The sequence below is a fragment of the Paroedura picta genome, chromosome 9, assembly GCF_049243985.1.
Source record: "Paroedura picta isolate Pp20150507F chromosome 9, Ppicta_v3.0, whole genome shotgun sequence".
In the NCBI taxonomy this organism is placed as follows: Eukaryota; Metazoa; Chordata; class Lepidosauria; order Squamata; family Gekkonidae; genus Paroedura; species Paroedura picta.
Genome location: NC_135377.1, coordinates 64,522,048 through 64,543,009, shown reverse-complemented (window position 1 = coordinate 64,543,009; position 20,962 = coordinate 64,522,048). Strand labels below are relative to the sequence as shown.

Here is a 20,962-nt window from a genome sequence, read left to right as displayed (position 1 = left end):
GCCATTAGACTGTTGGGGGGGAGGAAGGGGGAGGGTGTTGCATGCCATTTATATCAGAAGGTCAGACTACTTTTAAAGTGATGTCATCCCCAGTTAATTTGGTCCACCATCCCACTATCTTCTGACCTTCCCAATATTCTTCATTCCCCCCTCCCAAGTTACAGTTGAGATCCCGTGGGGTTTCCAAGGCAGGAGACATTCAGAGGTGGCTTGCCATTGCTTGCCTCTGCGTCACAACCCAAGGCTTGCTTGGTGGCCTGTCAACCAAGGACTGACCCTGCTCAGTTTCCCAGCAATGGCAAGGTTGGGCTAGCCTGGGCTATCCAGGTCAAGACACTTCATGATCAGTAAGCTGCAATTTACTCTCTTCGCTAATGAAATGGTTTCTCTGCTTTTCATTCTCGGCATGCAAATTTTCCTCGCTCCACTTCATAATTTTATCCGCATCCCAGACTTCAGCCATTGTGTTCAGAAGCCCAGCCAAATTGGCCACTCTCTATGTCACAGCAAACGCAAAGCCGTGTTAAGACTAAAATCCCAGCTGGAGTTCGAACACCATAAGAGAACAGCAACTTTCAGAAGCTGTCCTTCATTTTAAACAATTTCAAACAAATAACTTGCTACCCAGAAACAGATGTAATTGAATTGTCGTACAACAAGGCAATATTTGTTCTTCCTATGCAAACACACACAGATTGTGAGTAAGACTATATTAATTCTTCCAAAGAATACCAAACTGCAGCATACATAATGGATGTGTCAGAAATGATAAAAGCAAAGAAGCCAAGATTTCCAGAACATTATAGGCTTCTTTTAAGACAACACAAGCTCCAAAACAAGAAAGAAAGAAAGAAAGAAAGAAAGAAAGAAAGAAAGAAAGAAAGAAAGAAAGAAAGAAAGAAAGAAAGAAAGAAAGAAAGAAAGAAAGAAAGAAAGAAAGAAAGAAAGAAAAACAAGCATTAAGAAATGCAGCCATAAATTAAAGAAAGGCATCAAGACAAATTACATGGGAAGAGAAAACAAATGATGCACATGTTTGTAACACACTGTCCGTGGGTGTAGCTATGAGCAACAGATACTGGGAGAGCATAAACATTCCTAGTTTCCACTGCCCCAAATTAACGGTGTGCTGAAGGAAGGAGATCGGGGAAGAGAAAAATCAGACAAGGGAGTGGCTGGTGAAAGAAGTACATAAAATTGGGGTGGGGGGCCTCTAGTAATCCAATACTGAAATGTACGGTAGCGTTCAAGAAAGGGGAAAAGAGAAGGTTTCTTTTATTTAGCAGAAGAAAGAGATCCCTTGTATTCAGGTAAGGGAGCAGGTGTGAATGCCTAGAAACATTTGAAGCTTCCTTATTCCAAGTTGCACCATCTGTCCACCCAGCACAGAACTCTCTCCTCTAACTGGCAGCGGTTTTCCAAGGGCTTAGGAAGAGGCCTTTCCCAGCCCAGCTGTCCTTTTGCTGGAGATGCCAATAACTGAACCAGGACATGGTCCCTGAAAGGCACCCACTTCACCGCTCAGCCAAGACACCATGACGACATTCGTCAGCTCTCCAGAAACAAATGAGGAATACGTATCTTCATAGTGTTCTAATTCAAGTATTTAATTGCTTCTGCACTAGGACAGGTTCCGCACACTCAAGTGAATAACTGAACAAAACAAGACAATTAAAAATGCCATTATCTGCTTGTTGTTCCAAGCCTCTCCTCCCCCACCCACTTCTTTGCCTCCTCCTTAAGCAAATGGCTTACCCAAAACGTTGCAAAAAATAACTCCACAGCAGCTTTCATAGCAGAGACATTAATTAACGGAGCTAAGCATTTTGCCTCATGCCTTCAGCCCCAACAGTTTTTAGAAAGGCGGCTGGAAGCTGGGTCATGGAATCTATTTTTTTTTTCTGGGATATTTCTCTTACTCTCTTCCCTACAGATCACATGGGCGCTACATAATTTAGTCTAAAGATTTTCCCAAAATTCACATTCTGTTGTTTTACTGTGGTCTAGGACTGGGTTAGAAGGATGCCTTCTCAGCAGGCCAGTGTACATGTTCTCAAAAGGTCCCAAAGAGGTGGGCGCAGCAATCTCGATATTGAGATGCTGTGGGTGGAATATGTGCTTATTGTGTGGGTCACATACATGCCGATCGCTGGCCAGATGCGCTGAACGGCACAAACGCTTCCAAAATTCAACAAAGATGGACTGGTCACACATGTCAAATCAGAGTGGCACAATTTGGCTTAAAGATTCCTACGGCATTCTTGAATAATTGTTTCCCTCCTGTTCCTGCACTGGGGGAGGCAGGGGGCGGGGGGGCAGGGGGGGGCTTGTTATCAGGCTATAGGCTTCTATGGTTCTCTGCAATTCATCTGAAAAGGATTAAGGTATTGGATATGAAGCAAGAAATTTTCTCCTCATTAGAACACGCCCTGCTGGATGATATATGCATCAAAAGGCTACATCTCTCAAACCTGATTTGAAACAGATTCATAAATTAAACAAGGAAAATTATGCCTACAAGGTAACATTAGCAAGCCTTTTCCATTAGCTGTTGCTTAATTACTTATTACGCGTGATGGAAAGTTTGGACATGACAAACTTAAAACTGCTTCATGCTGGAGTGCACAATTAAAGCCGAGGGCCATTTTATTACCATTAATAGTTAACGCAGGCAAGACAGTAGACAACTTGTGTTAACCGTTAAATCTCAATGGTCATCAACATATGAGACACACCTCAAGCGCTAATGTATGTTCCAGGATTGCCAGAAGCAATTTGTGGGCCGATGGATACGCCAGTCATGAAATCCTCTGCATGGTCCCCTTTGGTTCGTTCAACAGGTTTCCCTCTCACAGGTCCCTCCTATGCATACCGATTTCTTCCAAATTCCAAATTGTTAGCTTCAGCTTTTGGAAAGCATGTAAGTCCAACCCCACGCTTCTCCTGAGCTGTATGTTTCCCAAGCGTTTCTTTTTTAGTAAACAAACAGGATGGAATAGCAAGGTTTTATAATTTTAAAAAATAAATACACAAACTGAACTAAAATGAATAAGGAATTTTGATGTTAATTGTGTCTGTAGAAACAATGATATCCTTTTTGTGCTTAATTCTGTCTCTAAATATCTTCACCAGAAGTATTTGCTTACCATCTGAACACTCTTTTGAGCATACTATACTAAAAGGACAGTCCACAAACACTGGCATTCTAACCTCCGAACTGGGGAGGAAGGCTTGGTGTCATGGTTAAGAGCAGCAGCCTCTAATCTGGAGAACTGGGTGTGATTCCCCACTCCTCCTCCACATGCAGCCAGCTGGGTGACTTGGGGCCACAGTTCTCTCAGAATTCTCAGTCTCACCTACCTCATAGGGTATGCGTTATGGGGAAATAAAGATTATAAGCTGTTTTGAGACTCCCCTTCGGGTAATAAAAAGTGGGGTACAAAAAAACCCCACTTCTTCTTTTCTGTAGGGCACTCCAAGAGCCTTGGAAGCATAGTGTGACACAGATAAGCCAGCCACCACTCCCAAGGTCTAGTTTCTGAGGCCAGGTTCTTCCGAGATGCTAAGAGCACCTCTAAATTGCAGCATGACATGTTGAGCTGAACTGGAGTAGAAGAAGAATGTACTGCCAAGTCGCAATATGCTCATGTCCACACCATCCACAGGGCATTCTGGGAGAGAGAAGAGCAGAGGTGGTTGGCCATTACCTTCCTCTGCATCTCAATCCCAGTCTTCCTTGGTGGTCTCCTATCCACGTAGCAACCATGGCCAACCCGGCTTAGCATTTGACAAACTTGGCCAAAGCTGGGCTATTCAGACTGCTGGACTGGAGCAGACAAAGATGCTGCCTAGTTTGTATAGAACATCTTCTCAAGAATCGTTCAGAAGGTCGGCTTGATAACAAGACCAACCTGCGGCACAAGCATCAGTGGTCTGTTGATAGGCCCATTCTCCACAAAAGCTCATCTGCCTCTACCACACTCCACTACTGCCTGGGTCATTAGACCAGAGACAGAAGTACACTAAGGGGCTGCGATGAGGGGCAAGAGAGACTTTGACACTTACGGTGATGGGAAATGTTCCAGATGTCTTGGTGGCTGGGAAGAAGGGGACAAATGCTCTTTGCCAGACAGAACATCCTTTTATAACTGAGAGAGATAACATGTCTGCCCTTTGATGAGTTATAACTTCTTGATTGGAAGGCTTGGCAGGCGGGTGCTGTGAGGACTGGCCCTCAGGTGGGCTGAAGGCCCGAAGCACATGCAGGGTGAGGTCTGAACACTTCTTTAGAAAGTGGAGAAATATCCTTAGGGAAAACTCTTTGTCCGGGGTTGAATGTGTTTCACTGTGTGTTTTGCTATGAAAGATGACAGAGGAGAAAGGCGCTGGAGAGGGCTGCAGATGCACCAGAGACCAGGGCATCCGGCAGGTGCCAAAGATCAGATGTAACATGGACTATAAGTACTTTAGTTGGCACTTGTCTTTTTGCTTCTGTTACTTAGGGCATATAGATTTCGTCCTTTATGGTGCACAGAATTCGTCCCTTACGGAAATAAATTTTAACTTGAGAAAATCTGCACAACTTCTTACGCCCACCCCTTCAGGAGACTTGGCATGCTACTGAGTGATATTCTTGCGAGGCTGGATTTGGGCAACCCTTGTGAGGTGGGCTTAAAAGGAGGTGTCGTTCTGCTTAAGATCACATGGTAACCCAGCTACATGAGGGAGGCAGGCAATGGGATAGACCGCTTCACTTCAGTGCCAAAACGGCCCCCAACTTCAACATCGATTTGTCCCAGGTATTGTGAAGTTCAACATCGGACCCTGGAGAGCTAAAAGGCTAAGTGATGGTGCTAGAACAACACGTGAAGCCAGGCACAAAGGTTCCAGATGCTTTATCGAAGGAATCCAGCAAAAAAAAAAAAAAAAAAAAGCCCTGTGAATGGGAAGGAGGCGGGTGTGACACCACAGAAGCGTGTGCTCTTGCTGTTCTCTGCCTATTCACTGGCTCAGTGCATGGTTCTATTCAAATGCAAGAGACATCAAGGAAAGGTTGCTCAATAAATCAAAGAAAGGGTTCCTCAGTTGAAATACTCTTCTGTACAGCATTATCTTAAGAACACAACGGATCAGAGGCCCCAGCATAGATTCTATAAGGCATTAAACGGTACAGCAAAATTCCTCACTTGAGTTTAAATGTTCAAAACCAAAAACCTCAAAGAAATGAGGTAACTTCACGGGCACCTGAAATATCCTCAGGTTTTCCTCCAAGGTACAAGCTCTCTTCATCATAAAGAACACGCGACTAAGCTCTGATGTTCCACTCACTGAGGAGAGGGAATCTTGTCATTTGATTTAACCCCCAAAGATCCGACCATATTTCTATTGTTGCGTGTGTATAGATAACAAGGCAGCCATGCTTAAGAAGGCATTCTCCAAGGGAACTGCTTCCCAACTTCATTCTTTTCTTTACAAGACGATTCCCTTCTCATAGGTCGCAAAAGTTTGACATTCCCTTTAAGTCTTAGAAGTTCAATTTCTGTTATAATTTTTTGTGTGCGCACATATAATGACTTCCTCTTTTAAAGCTTCCGAAATGCCGTGCCACTTCTGACCGACCTCGATTAGGGCCGCCAACAATCTGGAGAAAAGATGCCCCCTTCCTTTACTACAGTCTCGACAGAATGTTATTCACCAGGTGATGTTATTTCTCTCCATGCCACAGAATGCTTCACCTGTCCCTTTCCACACAGGAAGCTTCTGTTAAACAGACAGGAATTTTTGCCTCCAGACTGTTGGCAATTCCAAACCCACTAAATAAGCTTATTAATTGCTAGTTGATTAATGACAAGTGAGGATGAGGTTCCCAGAATGCCGTAAAAATAGTGCTTATTTACAAGCATTTGGTTGAGGTCGACTGGAACCAACAATACCTTCTGGACTCAAGAATCCATGCACCGGACTTGGACAACCATGGACCTGATCGATTATTATTCTATTAACTTGTTATATCATTGTTGTTGGTTTCAATTTATTCAGTACGTAAAGCTGAGTTTGATGTACATTTACTTCATGTTCCATGTGAACCGCTCTGTGCATCAGGAGAGGGCATAATTAAATAAATGTAGTTAATGTAATTAATTAATTAAATCTCAGAAGGGGAAGTTGACATCAAGGTCACAACAGCAACGACAAAAATTCATTTCTCCATCTTCTTCTCAGGACACGCAGTTTCTGAGATTGCATTTTTCCACTCTCGGTTCTCTTGTCCACTCCAATCAAGCATTGGGAACAATCCAGTGCGGTACAGCTGAGGTCTAAACCAAACACTGCACGATGTCAAGCACTTAACTTGAAAGGATATAAATATGTGAAGTTGTTTTATACTGAGTCAGACCTTTTGATCTGTCCAGCCCAGTGAAGCCGACTCTGAAGAGCAGCATTTCTCCAAGGTCGCAGGCAAAGAGAGTCAGAAATATCACAGAATGAACTTTGAATCTTCCGTGCCTGCCTGTCATGGGTTTGCAAAAAAAGGACAGCAAGTCCAACTAGCATTTAGCTGATTCTCCTACTGTGGTTGTGACCAGACAGCAGAAAATGAGCTGGGGGGACATGGTATCATCTGATAAGAGAGGCAGGTTGGTTCCCAAATGTCCACAAACCTAGTCACCGGCAGAATATGCCCCCCTGGCCTTCTGGTGAGGGCTCCTGTTCAAAGCGACATCAGGAACTCTTCCAAGCCAGAGAAATTTACTTATAGCTCTGCTTTGGAGCAGGCAGAAGAAGTGACAGGAAACAGATAGTTCTGCTTGTGCTAAACCCCAGAACAATGAGACACCTCCACTACTCTTCCCATGTTCCCTCACACATGAAGCTTAGTCAAGGAGGAGAGCTGAACAATCACAAATTATTGCTGTACTATCGGGTGCCATTCTATAAGCCCTATAAAATAAAATTAGCAGTTTGAAAAATTGTCCTTCAACAAAATATTCTAAAGCAATTGGATGATTGTCCCGCCGTGCTATTATATACACCTCTTAAATACTTACTGTCTCCCTGTGAATTTTTGCATCAACTTTAAACTTTCAAAAATACAGTGACACAAGTTAAGGCCTCCATGTGACTGATCTACTCTCAGAATTCATAGGGAGAAAATTTTTTACAACCTCTTGCATCAGAATCTTTTGTTTGTACATGTAAAGATTAAACATCTAAAGAAGAAAAAATATCCACAAGCAGGTTTAGAGAACGAATACTTTTAAACAAACACCCTCCTGTGTGCATTCAATACATACAGGACTATATCATGTACCCATTTAAACATCTAAATTGAGATTAATAACCTGGGTTGCAGCCAACAGTTCTGTGATGTGATTGAGCAACGGGACTTTTCACACCTCTCCCTTCCTCTCGCAGCCCCTCCTGCACATCCCAAACACGACCGGTGAAGTTTGGGGAACCCATATAGATAAAGTGCAAAGCAATATGGGAGGCCACAGTGGAGGTGGGGGGAATTGTTTGCTCATGCATGCACACAGCAAGTTTGGTCCACGGCCTCCAGGATCCTTCCATTCCCCGTTCTTCCAAAATCAGTCAATAATTTCTTCCCTCCTTCTCTGTTCCTTCCATTTAATATTAATTGCAAGGGCTCTGGAAGGGGATTTTAGCACTTCTGCAACAGGCAACACAACTAATGCAACCGGATTAATGCCAGAATTTGTAATTATTTCAGGCTGCAATTATTTTGGCAGCTGCCAATGCTCACCACTAATCTGGGGCAAGCATTTCTGAGCTGGAGAACTGTAGAGAAGGAAGTGAGGATGATTAAGTACATAAGAGAAACCATGCTGGATCAGGCCAATGACCCATCCAGTCTGTGTCACCCAGTGGCCAAAACCCAGATACCATCAGGAGATCCACCAGAAGGGCCAGAACTCCAGAAGCCCTCCTACTGTTGCCCCCCCCCCATAAGCACCAAGACCATAGAGAATCATTGCCTCAGACAGAGTGTTCCATCTATACCTTGTGGTAATACCACTGATGGACCTCTTGAAGTTGCCTAGGCTGGTAGCTGCCATCACTTCCTGTGGCAGTGAATTCCACATGTTAATTACTCTTTGGGTGAAGAAGTTTCAATACTTTTTTGAGGTGTGGTGTCCAGAACTGTACACAGTTTTCCAAATGAGGCCATACCACAGATTTATACCAGGGCACTGGATACTGGCTGATTTGTTTTCAGTCCCATTCCAGAAAAAAACCCAGCACAGCATTTACCTTTTTTTTTTTTTATTGCAGTCACACACTGAGTCGATATTTTCAGTGAGTTATCTACCAAGATCTCTCTCCTGGTCAGTTACCACCAGTTCAATTCCAGGCTAAGCCAGGAGGAGTTTCCCCATCACTATACAACACTGCTGGTTAGGAAGGAATATGCTGTAGCCCTAGCAGCATTAGGGTTAGATCCAGCCAGCATTTTCACTCAGTCTCGCAGTTCCCCATTCTACAATGTTTATGTTTTTGCATGATCCCTAATGTGGGTTTTTGGGCAATCAAAGAGGACCTGCTCTTCCCTTTTCTCACCAGTGGAGAAGCTAACTGGATAAGCCAATGAGAGATACCACACTTGACGACACAGAAATCTATGTAGCCCAGTTCTCAGTCTCTGACAGTGGCCATCCAGGTTCTCCTGAAAAGCTAATGTGCAGTGCAACATGGAGATCATCACTCCCTGATGTTTGCAGGCAGGCTGTGATGATCAAGAGTACTGCTTTTGAACTCAGAGCTTCCGGTACCTAGCTATCTTGGCAAACTGCTCTTGATGGACCTCTTCTATGTATTCTTTTAAGAAAGTCAGTCTCTGTATGAATAAGAATTGTAAGCTGAGGCCAGAGGTTGAAATTGATCTCCAAGTCTGGCATCTGATGTTCAGTCTTAAGACCACCACTATAATCAATACTGGGCCCCTAGCCAGACCCCCATTACTCCTCCATGGGGCCCGGCCAATCTGCAATCCACCTTATTTCCAGGCACAGAGGGTAGGGGTGAGGTGCTGTAACCTGTGCAACCATACCACTGAAATGTCACCAGTGCTAGCAAACCCTGCATTATAAACAGTGAAAACCAGACCCTCCAGACTGTATTCCACAGTGCCAGAAAACCTGGATCAGCACCTATGACAACACCATGGGACTCTAGCACTTGTATGCTTCTTCAATCAAGACCATGGACTCTGGACTTTGGACATTTGCTCTGGCCTAGACAAAAAGCAGTCAGGCCAACCTTTCTCTGCAAAGCATCAGTGAAGCTTGGCATGACTGACGGACCTTATGAACTCAGCATCCCTGCATCCATTGGGAAAACACAGTGCTAGCAACTTCAAAGAGCATCCTCCTTTCTGACTCCCCACCCCACCAAATGGCAGCTCTCAGAAGTGTTTTCTTACCTTTGAATCCCCTTCCTATCCATTAAAATGCCAGAATGCCACGAGTTTTATGGCTCTCTATATATCATACCCTCAAGTTTCCCAGATCAGCCTCATTGATCACTTTTAGATTCAAGTGGGAAGCCGTGTTGGTCTGAAGTAGCACAACAAAAATAGAGTCCAATAGCACCTTTAAATCTTTGTTTGTCTTAAAGGTGCTGTTGGACTCTATTTTTATTGATCACTTTTGTTCCTGAACATCCTGGATAAATCAACCTTTTGGGCCCACTTCAAAAGGGGGCATCCCTTTGTGCAAAGCCCACTTTTTGCCTATGTGACTTTTAACACGTATCTGGCTAAGGAAAGGGTATAAAAACCCTTCCTTGGAGCTCCCAATGTGCTCGCTCCCGTCTGGCGATGTCTGACTCGGATGCTGGTTTCATTCGTGTTGCTGACGCCCTCCCTCAACGCACTCAACCTCTGCATCTGTGCAAGATAGGTACTCCTATGAACCTTGCCATCCTCTTCCCCAAACTTAGCCATTTCCTATCTTATTGCTTTCTGCTGTAGATGTTAGTGTAATTGCTTAGTCATATTCTGTAAATAAAGCTACAATATTATTTTAAACAGTATTTTGTCTGCCTTGGGTTCCTGAAGGGCTTAATCGCCTCGTAAAACTGTGCAAAACAGATCCTAGCTAGTTATCTCCTTTTTCGCATAGCTGATTTCCCTAATTTTGACCAGAACATTTGGGATAACAAAGCATTTTGCTTAACAGTGCATAGATTGTTTTAATGCATCTTAAACCTGAAATTTATTGTACTGATTTTTAAGCCATGCCGAGACCACAAGGAGAGGGGCAGCCTATAAACTGAAAAATAAATAAAGTGTAATATATGGCCTGGGGCCATTCCACAGAAGTTTGACGAATCTGTGCTATACACCCTTGACCAAAGAATGGTACAGTCCTATCTAGGATGACTGCCTTCTTCTATTGAGCACACAGCTTCAGGAAGGATGCACATGGAGTGATGAGGGCAGGAGGGGACACCCACCTAGCCAGCCAGATCAGCCAAATCGACCCTGGCGATCACTGGAGTGACAGAAGTCACAGGCAGTGAGGGCAATCTGGCTGCAAAACATCAGCCCATTGATCGCCAGGGTCTATTTGGCTGCTCTGGCTGGCTAGGCGAGTGTCCCCTCCCTCCCAGCTCCATGTGCTCCACTCCGGACGCTGTGTGCTCAGTGGAGGAGGATGTCCATCCCAGACAGAAGGAACGTGCTGTTCTTCAAGGGTATCTGATAGCTGTGGATGTGCTATATGCAAGGGTAACGGTACTTTGGTGGGTAGATGGTGTAACATGTCCTTACTCGGCTTTCAAAAATCAAGTGTCCTCCTACTGAACACTCCATAACTGGTCTCAAGGTGTTAAGCTTTACCGACTAGACGTGGTACCTTCACAGTGCGGCACGAACTGTCTGCTCTCTGTCTTTAAGCTGTCAGCAGCCGCTGTTACTAATGTAGATCCGTGGGTGGGTGGATGTGAGCGTGAGCTGCAAGCAGACGCAACGTGCCGGACCATGAAACTGATGGTGGGGGAAGTCTTTGCTAATAGAGATGTCAATGAGCAAAAGAGCTTTCATACCTGAGTTAACTAGCTGCTGCTCCATGACCCCGCAACCTAAGACCTCCATCCACTCTCCCTGGAAGTTGATCTCCATCTCGAAGGATGGGTGAGTAAATGGGAAATAGCAGTCCACCCATCGGATCTCGAGCCCTATCGAAAAACAAAGATGTAAGCAATAAGGAAAACAAAAACAAAAAAAGATTAGCTGATTAAAAAGCTTACTTCTCCCACCCTAAGTAAAACTTTCCCTTCCCTTAATGACATCAATTACTGTGGCACCCCCGAGGAAAATAAATAACTAACTAACCAATTTATAATACTTTTGTGTGTGTGCGTGAGGCAATAAGTCTTAGAACTTGATGGGGAGAGGGAGGGAAATAGCCGTGTCTTTTCTAATATGAAAAACACTTTGTGCAATTCAGGCACCCTTTAAAACCAAATCAATCACTTGTCAAACTGTAGTAACCACCTGGCATAGAAGGAAAATGAGCCAAGATCATGGGCAAAGCAGGTAATTTTGTTATCCTCAGTAACTGGAAATGACTAACAGCTGCCCAGGAATGCAGCTAAATCTTTTTATTATTATTATTTTACAATTCTGTTTCCCACACACGCACACACACACGCTATTACGTTAATGACCTCTTTCAACAAATAAATCTCTACAGGTATTTTGTGGGTGTGCACTATTAGTGCAACCTGCTTTAAACACAAAGCTACTCTCTTCTGATTTGTGCCGCTGGACTAATATTTTTATAGAGAGGTGAAAACGAATAAACGCTACCTATAAAGTTCTGATATCTTTCTAAACTATCAACCACAAGCTCCGTTAACCAGATGGCACTGGACATTTTCACACACGTACACATACAGACACATGCAAATCCACCGGAAGCTGGGGAAATAGAAGGTCTCGTAAACAGAGTGAAGTTCTGAGGCCTCGTGGTAAAGGGAAAGCTGAGCATTGTTCAATTCAAAGTGTGTAAAACCAGGGGCAAGAAATAGAAAGGCTGCATGACAGGAAAACAACAACACATGCTGGGAACCAAGCCAAGGTGGAGGAAACGAAGCACTCGCAGCCAAACGTGGCTGGTTCTCTCAGTGCAGAGAAGATGTTTGCCACAGAAAGAATTGATGAGGCAAATGAGGAAATTGCATGGCATCACACGAGGAAATTTAACGGGGCTAAGAAATGGCAGGTGACATGAACACAACTAACACCAATCTGGGCCTATTGGATTGATTAATTTCATAGGGGGGCGGGGCTAGTGCTTTGCACCATGTATGTCGAGCCTTATGTTGCTTCCTATTCGATTTAAGTATTACTAAATGAAGCTGGCTTGAGATGTGAGCTGAGGGCTTAATTTAAAAATTAAAAATTTTGCATACAGCCCTTCATGGCCTTGCTAGACTACCTCTTCCCCTATGCTCCACCGGGACAGCTTCGCTTGTCCAAGCAGGGCCTTATGCAGGCACCAAGCTGCAAATGGGCAAAATCGACAACTGCCTGTACACACGTCTTCTCCTTTGTGGCCCCCGTCTTGTGGCATGGCCTGCCTGAGGAGGTCACAAAAGCTCCCACTCCCCTGGCATTCGGCAAACCGTGCAAAACTGAATTATTCAAGACGGTTTTCTACACATGTAATGGAGTTGCACTGTACAAAAATAACTTGGATACATTATTGGGGACTGTGGTCTGTACTGTGTGCAATTCATAGAATCATAGAGTTGGAAGGGGCTATCCAAATCATTTAGTCCAACCCCCTGCTCAATGAAGGATCAGCCACACACATCCATGATAAGTATCTGACCAGCCACTGCTTGAAGACTGCCAGTGAGAGGGGGCCCACCACCTCCTTAGGCAGCCGATTCCACTGCTGAACTACTCAGACTCTGAAATCCCCCCCCCTGATATCTAGCCCAGTGGTCCCCAACCTTTTTATCACTGGGGACCGGTCAACACTTGACAATTTTACTGAGGCCGGGAGGGGGGGTAGTCTTTTGCCAAGGGACGTCACCGCCACTGCCTGAGTCCCTGTTACACTTGCTTTCCTGTGGGCGACCCTGCCAGCAGCAGCTGCGCAGCGCCACGCCAAGGGGGAGCCACAGCCATGGTGGTCGCTGGAGAGCACCAAAGGTGAGCAGAGTGGCAGGACAGCCACTGAAGCAGCAGCTGGGAAGGAGGACGAGGAGGAGCTGCGGACCGGTACCGACTGATCCACGGACCGGCACCGGTCTCCGGACCGGGGGTTGGGGACCACTGATCTAGCCAGTACCATTCTACATGTAGTTTAAACACATTACTGTGGGTCCTATCATCTCCAACCAACAGGGTGTTTCTAGATCTAGCTTAGTAAATGCATGTTCAACTGGCATCCATTGCATGAATATCCCCATCTACCAAGTCCAGCTGGTGTGTCAGCTTTGCCCCCTACTGGGGGAAAATGATTTGGCCACAGCTATCCATCCTCTAGTCACATCCAGGTTTGATTATTGCAAAGTGTGGTTGTACATAAAATAGTTAGAATTTTCAACTTGGTCAGAAATACAACCAGGCCAAGGCACATTGCCGTGATCATATTGCTCAAGTGCTGAGAGATCTTTCTAGGTGCCACTTACAGGCCCCAAAGCAGGGAGTGGCAGATTTATCATGTGTGATGAAGTCTTGGCAATGATATAACATGGCTCAAAGTGTCCGGAAGATCTTCAGCCACCTTTCCCAATAACTTTAGACTCCCTGACAGCCAGCATGGTGTAGTTGTTAAAGAGAGAATCTGGAGAACTGGGTTGGGTTCCCCATTCTTCCACATGCAGCCAGCTGGGTGACCTTGAATTAGAGTTGTTTTCACAGAGCAGTTCTCTTAGAAATCTCTCAATCCCACCAACCTCACAGGGTGTCTGTTGTAGGAAGAGGAAGAGAAGGTGATTGTAAGCTGCTTTGAGACTCCTTTGGGTAGTAAAAAGCAGGGAATAAAAACCAACTCTTCTTTCCCCCATATATTTATATACATAAAAGTAGCAGTGGATATTTAGAAGAATCATAGAGTTGGAAGTCAAGGCTATGGTATTCCCAGTTGCAATGTATGGCTGCGAGAGTTGGACCATAAGGAAGGCCGAGCGTCAAAGAATTGAGGCTTTTGAACTCTGGTGCTGGAGAAGACTCTTGCGAGTCCCTTGGACTGCAAGGCGAACAAACCGGTCAGTCCTAGAGGAGATCAGGCCTGACTGCTCTTTAGAAGGCCTGATCCTGAAGATGAAACTCAAATACTTTGGCCACCTCATGAGAAGGAAGGACTCCCTGGAGAAGAGCCTAATGCTGGGAGCGATCGAGGGCAAAAGAAGAAGGGGACGACAGAGAATGAGGTGGCTGGATGGAGTCACTGAAGCAGTAGGTGCAAACTTAAATGGACTCCGGGGAATGGTAGAGGACAGGAAGGCCTGGAGGATCATTGTCCATGGGGTCGCGATTGGTCGGACACGACTTCGCACATAACAACAACAAAGAGTTGGAAGGGGCCATACAGGCCATCTAATCTACCACCATGCTCAATGCAGGATATGCCTAAAGTATCCAGGTTAAGAATTTGTCCAGCTGCTGCTTGAAGACTGCCACTGAGGGGGGGGGGGGCTCAACACCTCCTTAAGCAGCTGATTCCACTGCTGAACTACCCTGACTGTGAATTTTATTCCCCTGATATCTAGCCAATATTGTTCTCTACATACTTTAAGCCCATTACTGTGGGTCTACTCTCTGCTGCCAACAGGAACCTTTCCCTGCCCTCCTCCAAGTGACAACCTTTCACATATTTAAAAGACAGCAATCATGGAACAGGTTGGTTTGTATCAACCTGTTCATCTACAACTCGATATTACCCTCAAACTCACATTCCAAGGTCTTAAAATGCCACGTATCAAGGACCAAAAAGTAAAGGAGCACGGCAAACAAAGCTGACTGTAGAAAAGAAACATTCACAAATGCCATGCAAGACAAATTCTCAACACAAAAAAAAGAGGTTTCTTAAAAACAATGTTTGTGTAGGAGTTTTAATTGCAATGTTATCTGTTAGATTCTTCTGCTAAAAATATTCCCCTTCAACAGCTCTGAAACTTGCCAGCATCTTGCATGAATTCTCATGCTAGCCAGTAGTTCCATGCTAGAGAATTGTCTCCTCTCTGAAGGCAAGAGTTTTCACTAGAAAATAACTCAGCAACAGTCTTGAAAGACAGGAAGTAAATACATCTAGTCCTGCATCCTTTAACTAGAAGCTTAGAAGCAAGGCAAGGGTAACAATTTGGCCATCCTCTATTGTAGGTCCCCAGTGTTTGATACTCAGAGATCTAGTATGGGGGCTTCATTTAGATATTGTGGCTGCTAATCTTTGTGATAGGCTTATTCAGCATGAATCAGTCTGATATATTTCAAAAGCCATGGAAGATACAGCAATTGCCTGTATTAGCAATTTATGCTGTGCACAAAACAAGTATTGCATTATCTTAATACAGGGAAAGCCAGCATGGTACAGAGAGAGTCAAACTGGAAGTCTTACTCTGCCCTGGCAGCATGCCAGTCAATCTTTCCATACAGGACTCTGATGAGGGACTTATGCGGCAAGCCTTCTGTTGGAAGATGCAAGATTTGTAGTGTGCATGATTCAGAAACATATGAAGAATGCTTCCACGGCAGAGTGAATGGTCAAATGTGGGACCCCAAAGCTATAGTCCAGGTTTTCTCATCCAAGGGGTTGTGAAACCCTGGGGTTTCTTGACAGCCTTTAACAGGTTTCCTGAATGGGTGGGAGTTCATGAATTACAAATTTATCAACCTGTCCCTCCTTCCAAAATGGCCAGTGATGGACCTGGAAGGGATGGGAAGGGGAGGGGCCCTGGTTGGGTGTGTACACAGCTATGCTTCCCAACCACATTCTGCACGGTTCTGCCATTCCTGACAGTTCTTGAAGCCTGGAGGATGCTTCAAGGGTTTCCTCAATGGTAAAAAAGTTGAGAAAGGCTGCTCTAGTACAACACTGCAAGCACCACACTACACTGACTCTTATTGTGCTTAACAGTCATAGAATAGCATAACAACAACTTAGCTCAGGTCAGCAGGAGCTTCTGTAGTTGCCAACCTGCAAATGGGCAACGTCCACAACTACCTGTGCACGTAGCTTTCTCTGTTGTGACTCCCGCCTTGTAGAAGTTGGCCCAAGGTGGTTGGGAAAGCTCCTACTCTCCTGGCCTTCCACAAATGATGCAGAACCAAACTACTGAAGAGGACTTTTCTGTGCAGGTAATATGGCTGAACTGCACAAAATCATTTTAAAACTCGGATAAATTATTAGGGGACTGTGGTCTCTACTGTTTTGTATCGCTTATTGTAGTTAGGAGCCCATTCACATAATTTCTGTAGTACACCAGTGTGATGTAGTGGTTAAGAGCAGTAGCTTCTAATCTGGAGAGCCAGGTTTGATTCTCTGCTCCTCCTCCACATTCAGCCTTGGGCTAGTCACAGTCCTCTTAGAACTGTTCTCACAGAGCAGTTCTGACTCATCACTGTCTCCTCCTCACCTACCTCAAAGGGCACCTGTTGTGGGGAGAGGAAGAGAAGGTGATTGTAAGCTGCTTTGAGACTCCTTCAGGAAAAAGGCAAACTGTAGGCATCATAAATAACTAAATAAAATAATTAACAGGCTGAGCCTCTCAGACCCATGCCAACTTTTGCCTCTGTCCCCTGGCCCAGAGTTTTGGCCTGTAGGATTCTGCCCTACTATCCCTACACTAATGGGAGGACTATGCTAGGAGAGGCACTCTTGGTTCTTCTTGCGATGTGCAAGGAAGAGCCTGGACTGAGTTCTGTCACACTGTTATGGCTTTCCTGTTCTCATCCTGTGTTGATTGGTGTTTTGTATGAATGGGCACTATCCTGCCTGGTAAGTGGCAGTGGAGTTTTCAAATACCGTGGGAGCTGTTGTCGGAGTCACTGTGACAACTCCGGTTTCTACTGCTTCCTGCTTCGCCTTGGGGGGTGCACAGGATTGTGTCTTCATGACGCGGGACTGAAAGGTTGGCTTACTAGACACTTACCATCACCAAAGAGATGAATCACGAGTTTTGTCAGTGCCTGTTTCAAACTGTGCTCCACGAGCTTTACGGCCTCCATGGTGTGACTCTCTTGCTTGTCTGGAGTGCGAAGGCCTTTTTCAAACAAGGAAAAACTTTCTCCACCACTGCTATTGCTGAACAGCTGAACAAATAAGAAAATAAAAGCAACAACACTTAGCATCTGTAGAATGCTTTTCTTTTCTCTCTCTTTTTCCTTTTTTTTCTTTTTTGGAGTATCAAAGAAACTTCATAAGCTTTCTCTTGGTTATCCCCAGCCTTAGAATCTGGTCTTTGTTATAAATATTATTGCCCAAGTATCAGAAAGATGGGCTTGTCTAAATCAGCCCAAGAGAGGTTATGGCTGCAGGCAGAGTTTCCTGTGAGACAGGAGAATCCCGACTTCATTGTTCACATGCTTCACTATTGTTCCTCAGGTCTCATATAATAGTTCTACAAAGTAATAATAAACACCAGGGTCATTACTGGCTAATATAAATGAACTTTTCAACAATATTTAAATCTTTAAAAAAGGAGATGGTAATATGGAAAAGTGAGAAGGGGGAGGAGGAGGAGGAGTTGGTTCTTATATGCCACTTTTCTCTACCAGAGGGAGTCTCAAAGCAGCTTACAATTGCCTTCCCTTTCCTCTCCCCACAACAGACACCCTGTGAGGGAAGCGAGGCTGAGAGAGCCCTGATATTACTGAAGAAGAAGATTTGGTTCTTATATGCTGCTTTTCTCTATCTGACGGAGTCTCAAAGTGGCTTACAACCATTGCCTTCCCTTTTTCTCCCCACAACAGGCACCCTGTGAAGTTGGTGAGGCTGAGAGAGCCTTGATATTACTGCTTGGTCAAAACAGTTTTATCAGTGTTCTGACCAAGCAGTAATATCGAGGCTCTCTCAGCCTCACAACAGTTTTATCAGTGTGATGATGAGCCCAAGTCACCCAGCTGGCTGCATGTGGGGGAGCAGGAAATCAAACAACTACTTTTCAATGTATAAAGTGCTATACAAATTGCATTCATTCTAAGCCATGAGGAAGGCTCTGTTGAGAGTTTTGTCTGAGGGTGATTGGTGAGCTACATGGTGAAGCAATGATTTGAACCCGGGATTCTCAAAGCCAACCCCAACACTTTATCAGCAACAGAGGCCTATTTTTCAATATGGCCGTTATAGATTTTCATTGGTACAGTAAGAGAATGAAGGCCTTGGGGTGAGAGGTGTAAAGGAGGCCAGTTCTGGATATGGCTGCATGTAGCGGCGGCTGCCAAGATATATATTTGGACATTTACTAAGGCCTTTAAAGGAATACACCTAAAATCCGATAAATATATGCTACTAACTATGCAATCCTAAACAAAGTTACACTGTTCTACCCCACTGACTTCAGTGGATTTAGAACAGTGCCACTCTGTTTAGGATGAATTGTAACTATCTTTAGGGGGCTAGAAGTCATGATTGATTCATTATACTGCTGTGACTCTCCTGTTGGTAATGCATGTTTCAGCTTAGCACCCACCTGTTATGAATCTCCTAAAGGAGCCCGACTTCTAGGCTTCCTCCCAATCCCAGTTCTCTTATGATTTTTTAAACAGAACGCAGTTTGCATTCTGTTTTCTGTTTCTTAAAGACTGAATGAACCTTGTGATTGCCATTATGCTAAATCCTCTTTAAACTGAATACGTTCTTTTAAATCCACTTCATCTTAATTCAAAACATTCTTCTTCTTTTTCATTGGAAAGACGCTCTGCAGCCTACAAACTGATGGATTAACAGTGACACTAATGCGGAACCTGTGCATCAACAACAGCCCTCCCTGCCACCACAATCACTCTTTGACACAATAAAACCTGTAAGATCACACCTTGGCTCCTGTGCTGTCAGTCAGTGAGCAGATACTCAAGTCGATGTGTTAATAATGGAGTACCCTATGCTGTTTACAGTGGGGACTTTTAGTTTGGGAAGGAAAACAACACAAATTATTTTAGACAGCAAGCTACATCAGCTTTCAGCACAATCTCTGGCTCGTTGAGTCCACAAGCCACCAAATAAAGAAAGCTGAGCTTGTTTACATTGTTGGAAGCCACCCAACTTACATAAGGGAAACTTTATTCAGGAAAAGAACAAGCATATCTCGTGTTTAGGAGACAGACTAGACTACATACTATGCAATACATATTGCTGGCATTAAGTCTATATTCCTTTTTTTATCCAATTCACAGAAACCACCATTCATTACTTCATTGATGTGTCATCTATTTAATTTAATACTTTCCCCCCCTACCATTCTTTGAAGGATCTCAGCGTGATATACAGTTTCCTCCTGTCTTCCATCACATGATCATAAGCCACCTGTGAGGTAGGTTAGCTTCATGGCAGAGAGGGGATCTGAACCCAGATCTCCAAGGTCCTAGTCCAACACTAACAATCATACTGTATTCCCTGTCTTTTCAAGGGGACATCTGGTGTTCTTATTTCTACAGTGTACAGTGTGAAAAACACTGTATCGTATATGTACGTTTATCCTAATTGGTGGATACTTAAATCTATGAATTGGAGACACTTACATGGAAGGTTTTCCTGCAAACTCAGGGGACTCCCTAGTATGGGGGGGGGGAAGGTTGCCACAAAACCTCAAAATAGAGAACAATTTTGCCTGTATGTGCAGAAATGCCACTCATGCGTGTGTCAGAGTCCCAGTAGGGGTGCTGCAGGTGGGTGAGGCAGAGGAGCTTGCAGCACCTCTACAGGCATGTATATTGAGCCTGGTAACTGATGAGTAGCCCAAAGTTACTGCAAGATAGTAGTAATATGAATACTCCATCTAACTTATAGTAACCAAGCCATGATATTTTGGACCAACTGGAGCTTCCAAGTTGAATCTGGGAGGAGACCAATAGACAGTGCATTACAGTAGCCTAGCCTCAATATCACTATGGTGTACATTCAGGTGGCCAAATCATCCATATCAAGGTAAGGATCCATCTTACAAGCTAAGAAGTTGGCAGAAATACTTTTTTTTTTTTGCTGCTGCTACTGTATTAACTTGCTTCTATAGCAATAATGTTGGTCTAGCTAGTATAACCCTGAGGCTCTTAACTGAGCCAGCGAGGGTCAGCTGAACTCCATCAAACATGAGGAACATGATGTCCTTCGACGTCTCTACCTTCCCAATAAGAATTACTTCTATCTTTTCAAGGTTTACTTTCAATTTGTTCACCCTTAGCCAACATACCACAGCAGCCAAGCAGTTATTCAGGACTTCTACCACATCACCAGGAGAACAGCATATGAATATATAGAATGGCAGCCATCTCCAAGCTATGGACAATTTCTCTTAAGGGCTTTACATAGAGATCCTACAGAGCAGTGGTCCCCAACCTTTATTAGGCTGGGGACCGGCAGGGCATTGGGCCGCGCCCGCAGGGACCGCGCAGGCCACGCCCACGCTTCCGGCCGCGCCCACGAGCCGCGCCCGGCCGCACCCGCGGGCCGCACCCGTGGATCGGGCCGCACCCGATTCCCTCTCCCCGCCCTCCCGCAGTAAGTAGCTTCCCGGGCTGCAAGCTTGCGGCCTGGGAAGTTTTTTACTGCGGGGGGGAGGGGCGGGGAAGGGGAGCCGCGGCCCGGCCCCATGGCCTTTGCGGCCCGGCGCCGGGCCGCGGCCCGCAGGTTGGGGACCACTGCTACAGAGGACAGAATTGTGTTATCCAAGTAGCCCTGAAGTGGGTCTGCTACTCCCATCTCAATCACTTTGCCCAGAAAATGCAGATAAGGGCCACACTTCACTTTTTCTGTAGGGATGATTTTTC

General features: G+C 44.8%; 1 protein-coding gene across 11 annotated transcripts in view; it reads right to left on the bottom strand.

The window, feature by feature from the left end:
- The window catches only part of FARS2 (phenylalanyl-tRNA synthetase 2, mitochondrial), a 229,994-nt gene that overhangs the window by 142,908 nt on the left and 66,124 nt on the right, over positions 1 to 20,962 (bottom strand). For all 11 annotated transcript variants that reach the window (XR_013234277.1, XM_077353115.1, XM_077353109.1 and 8 more), the window contains 2 exons: positions 17,131 to 17,290; positions 11,068 to 11,199 (listed from right to left, as the gene is read on the bottom strand). Coding sequence is in view for 10 of the 11 variants with exons in the window: in XM_077353115.1 (XP_077209230.1) it covers positions 11,068 to 11,199; positions 17,131 to 17,290 (292 nt within the window). In the remaining variant the exon portion in view is untranslated. The remainder of the gene's footprint in view (positions 1 to 11,067; positions 11,200 to 17,130; positions 17,291 to 20,962) is intronic.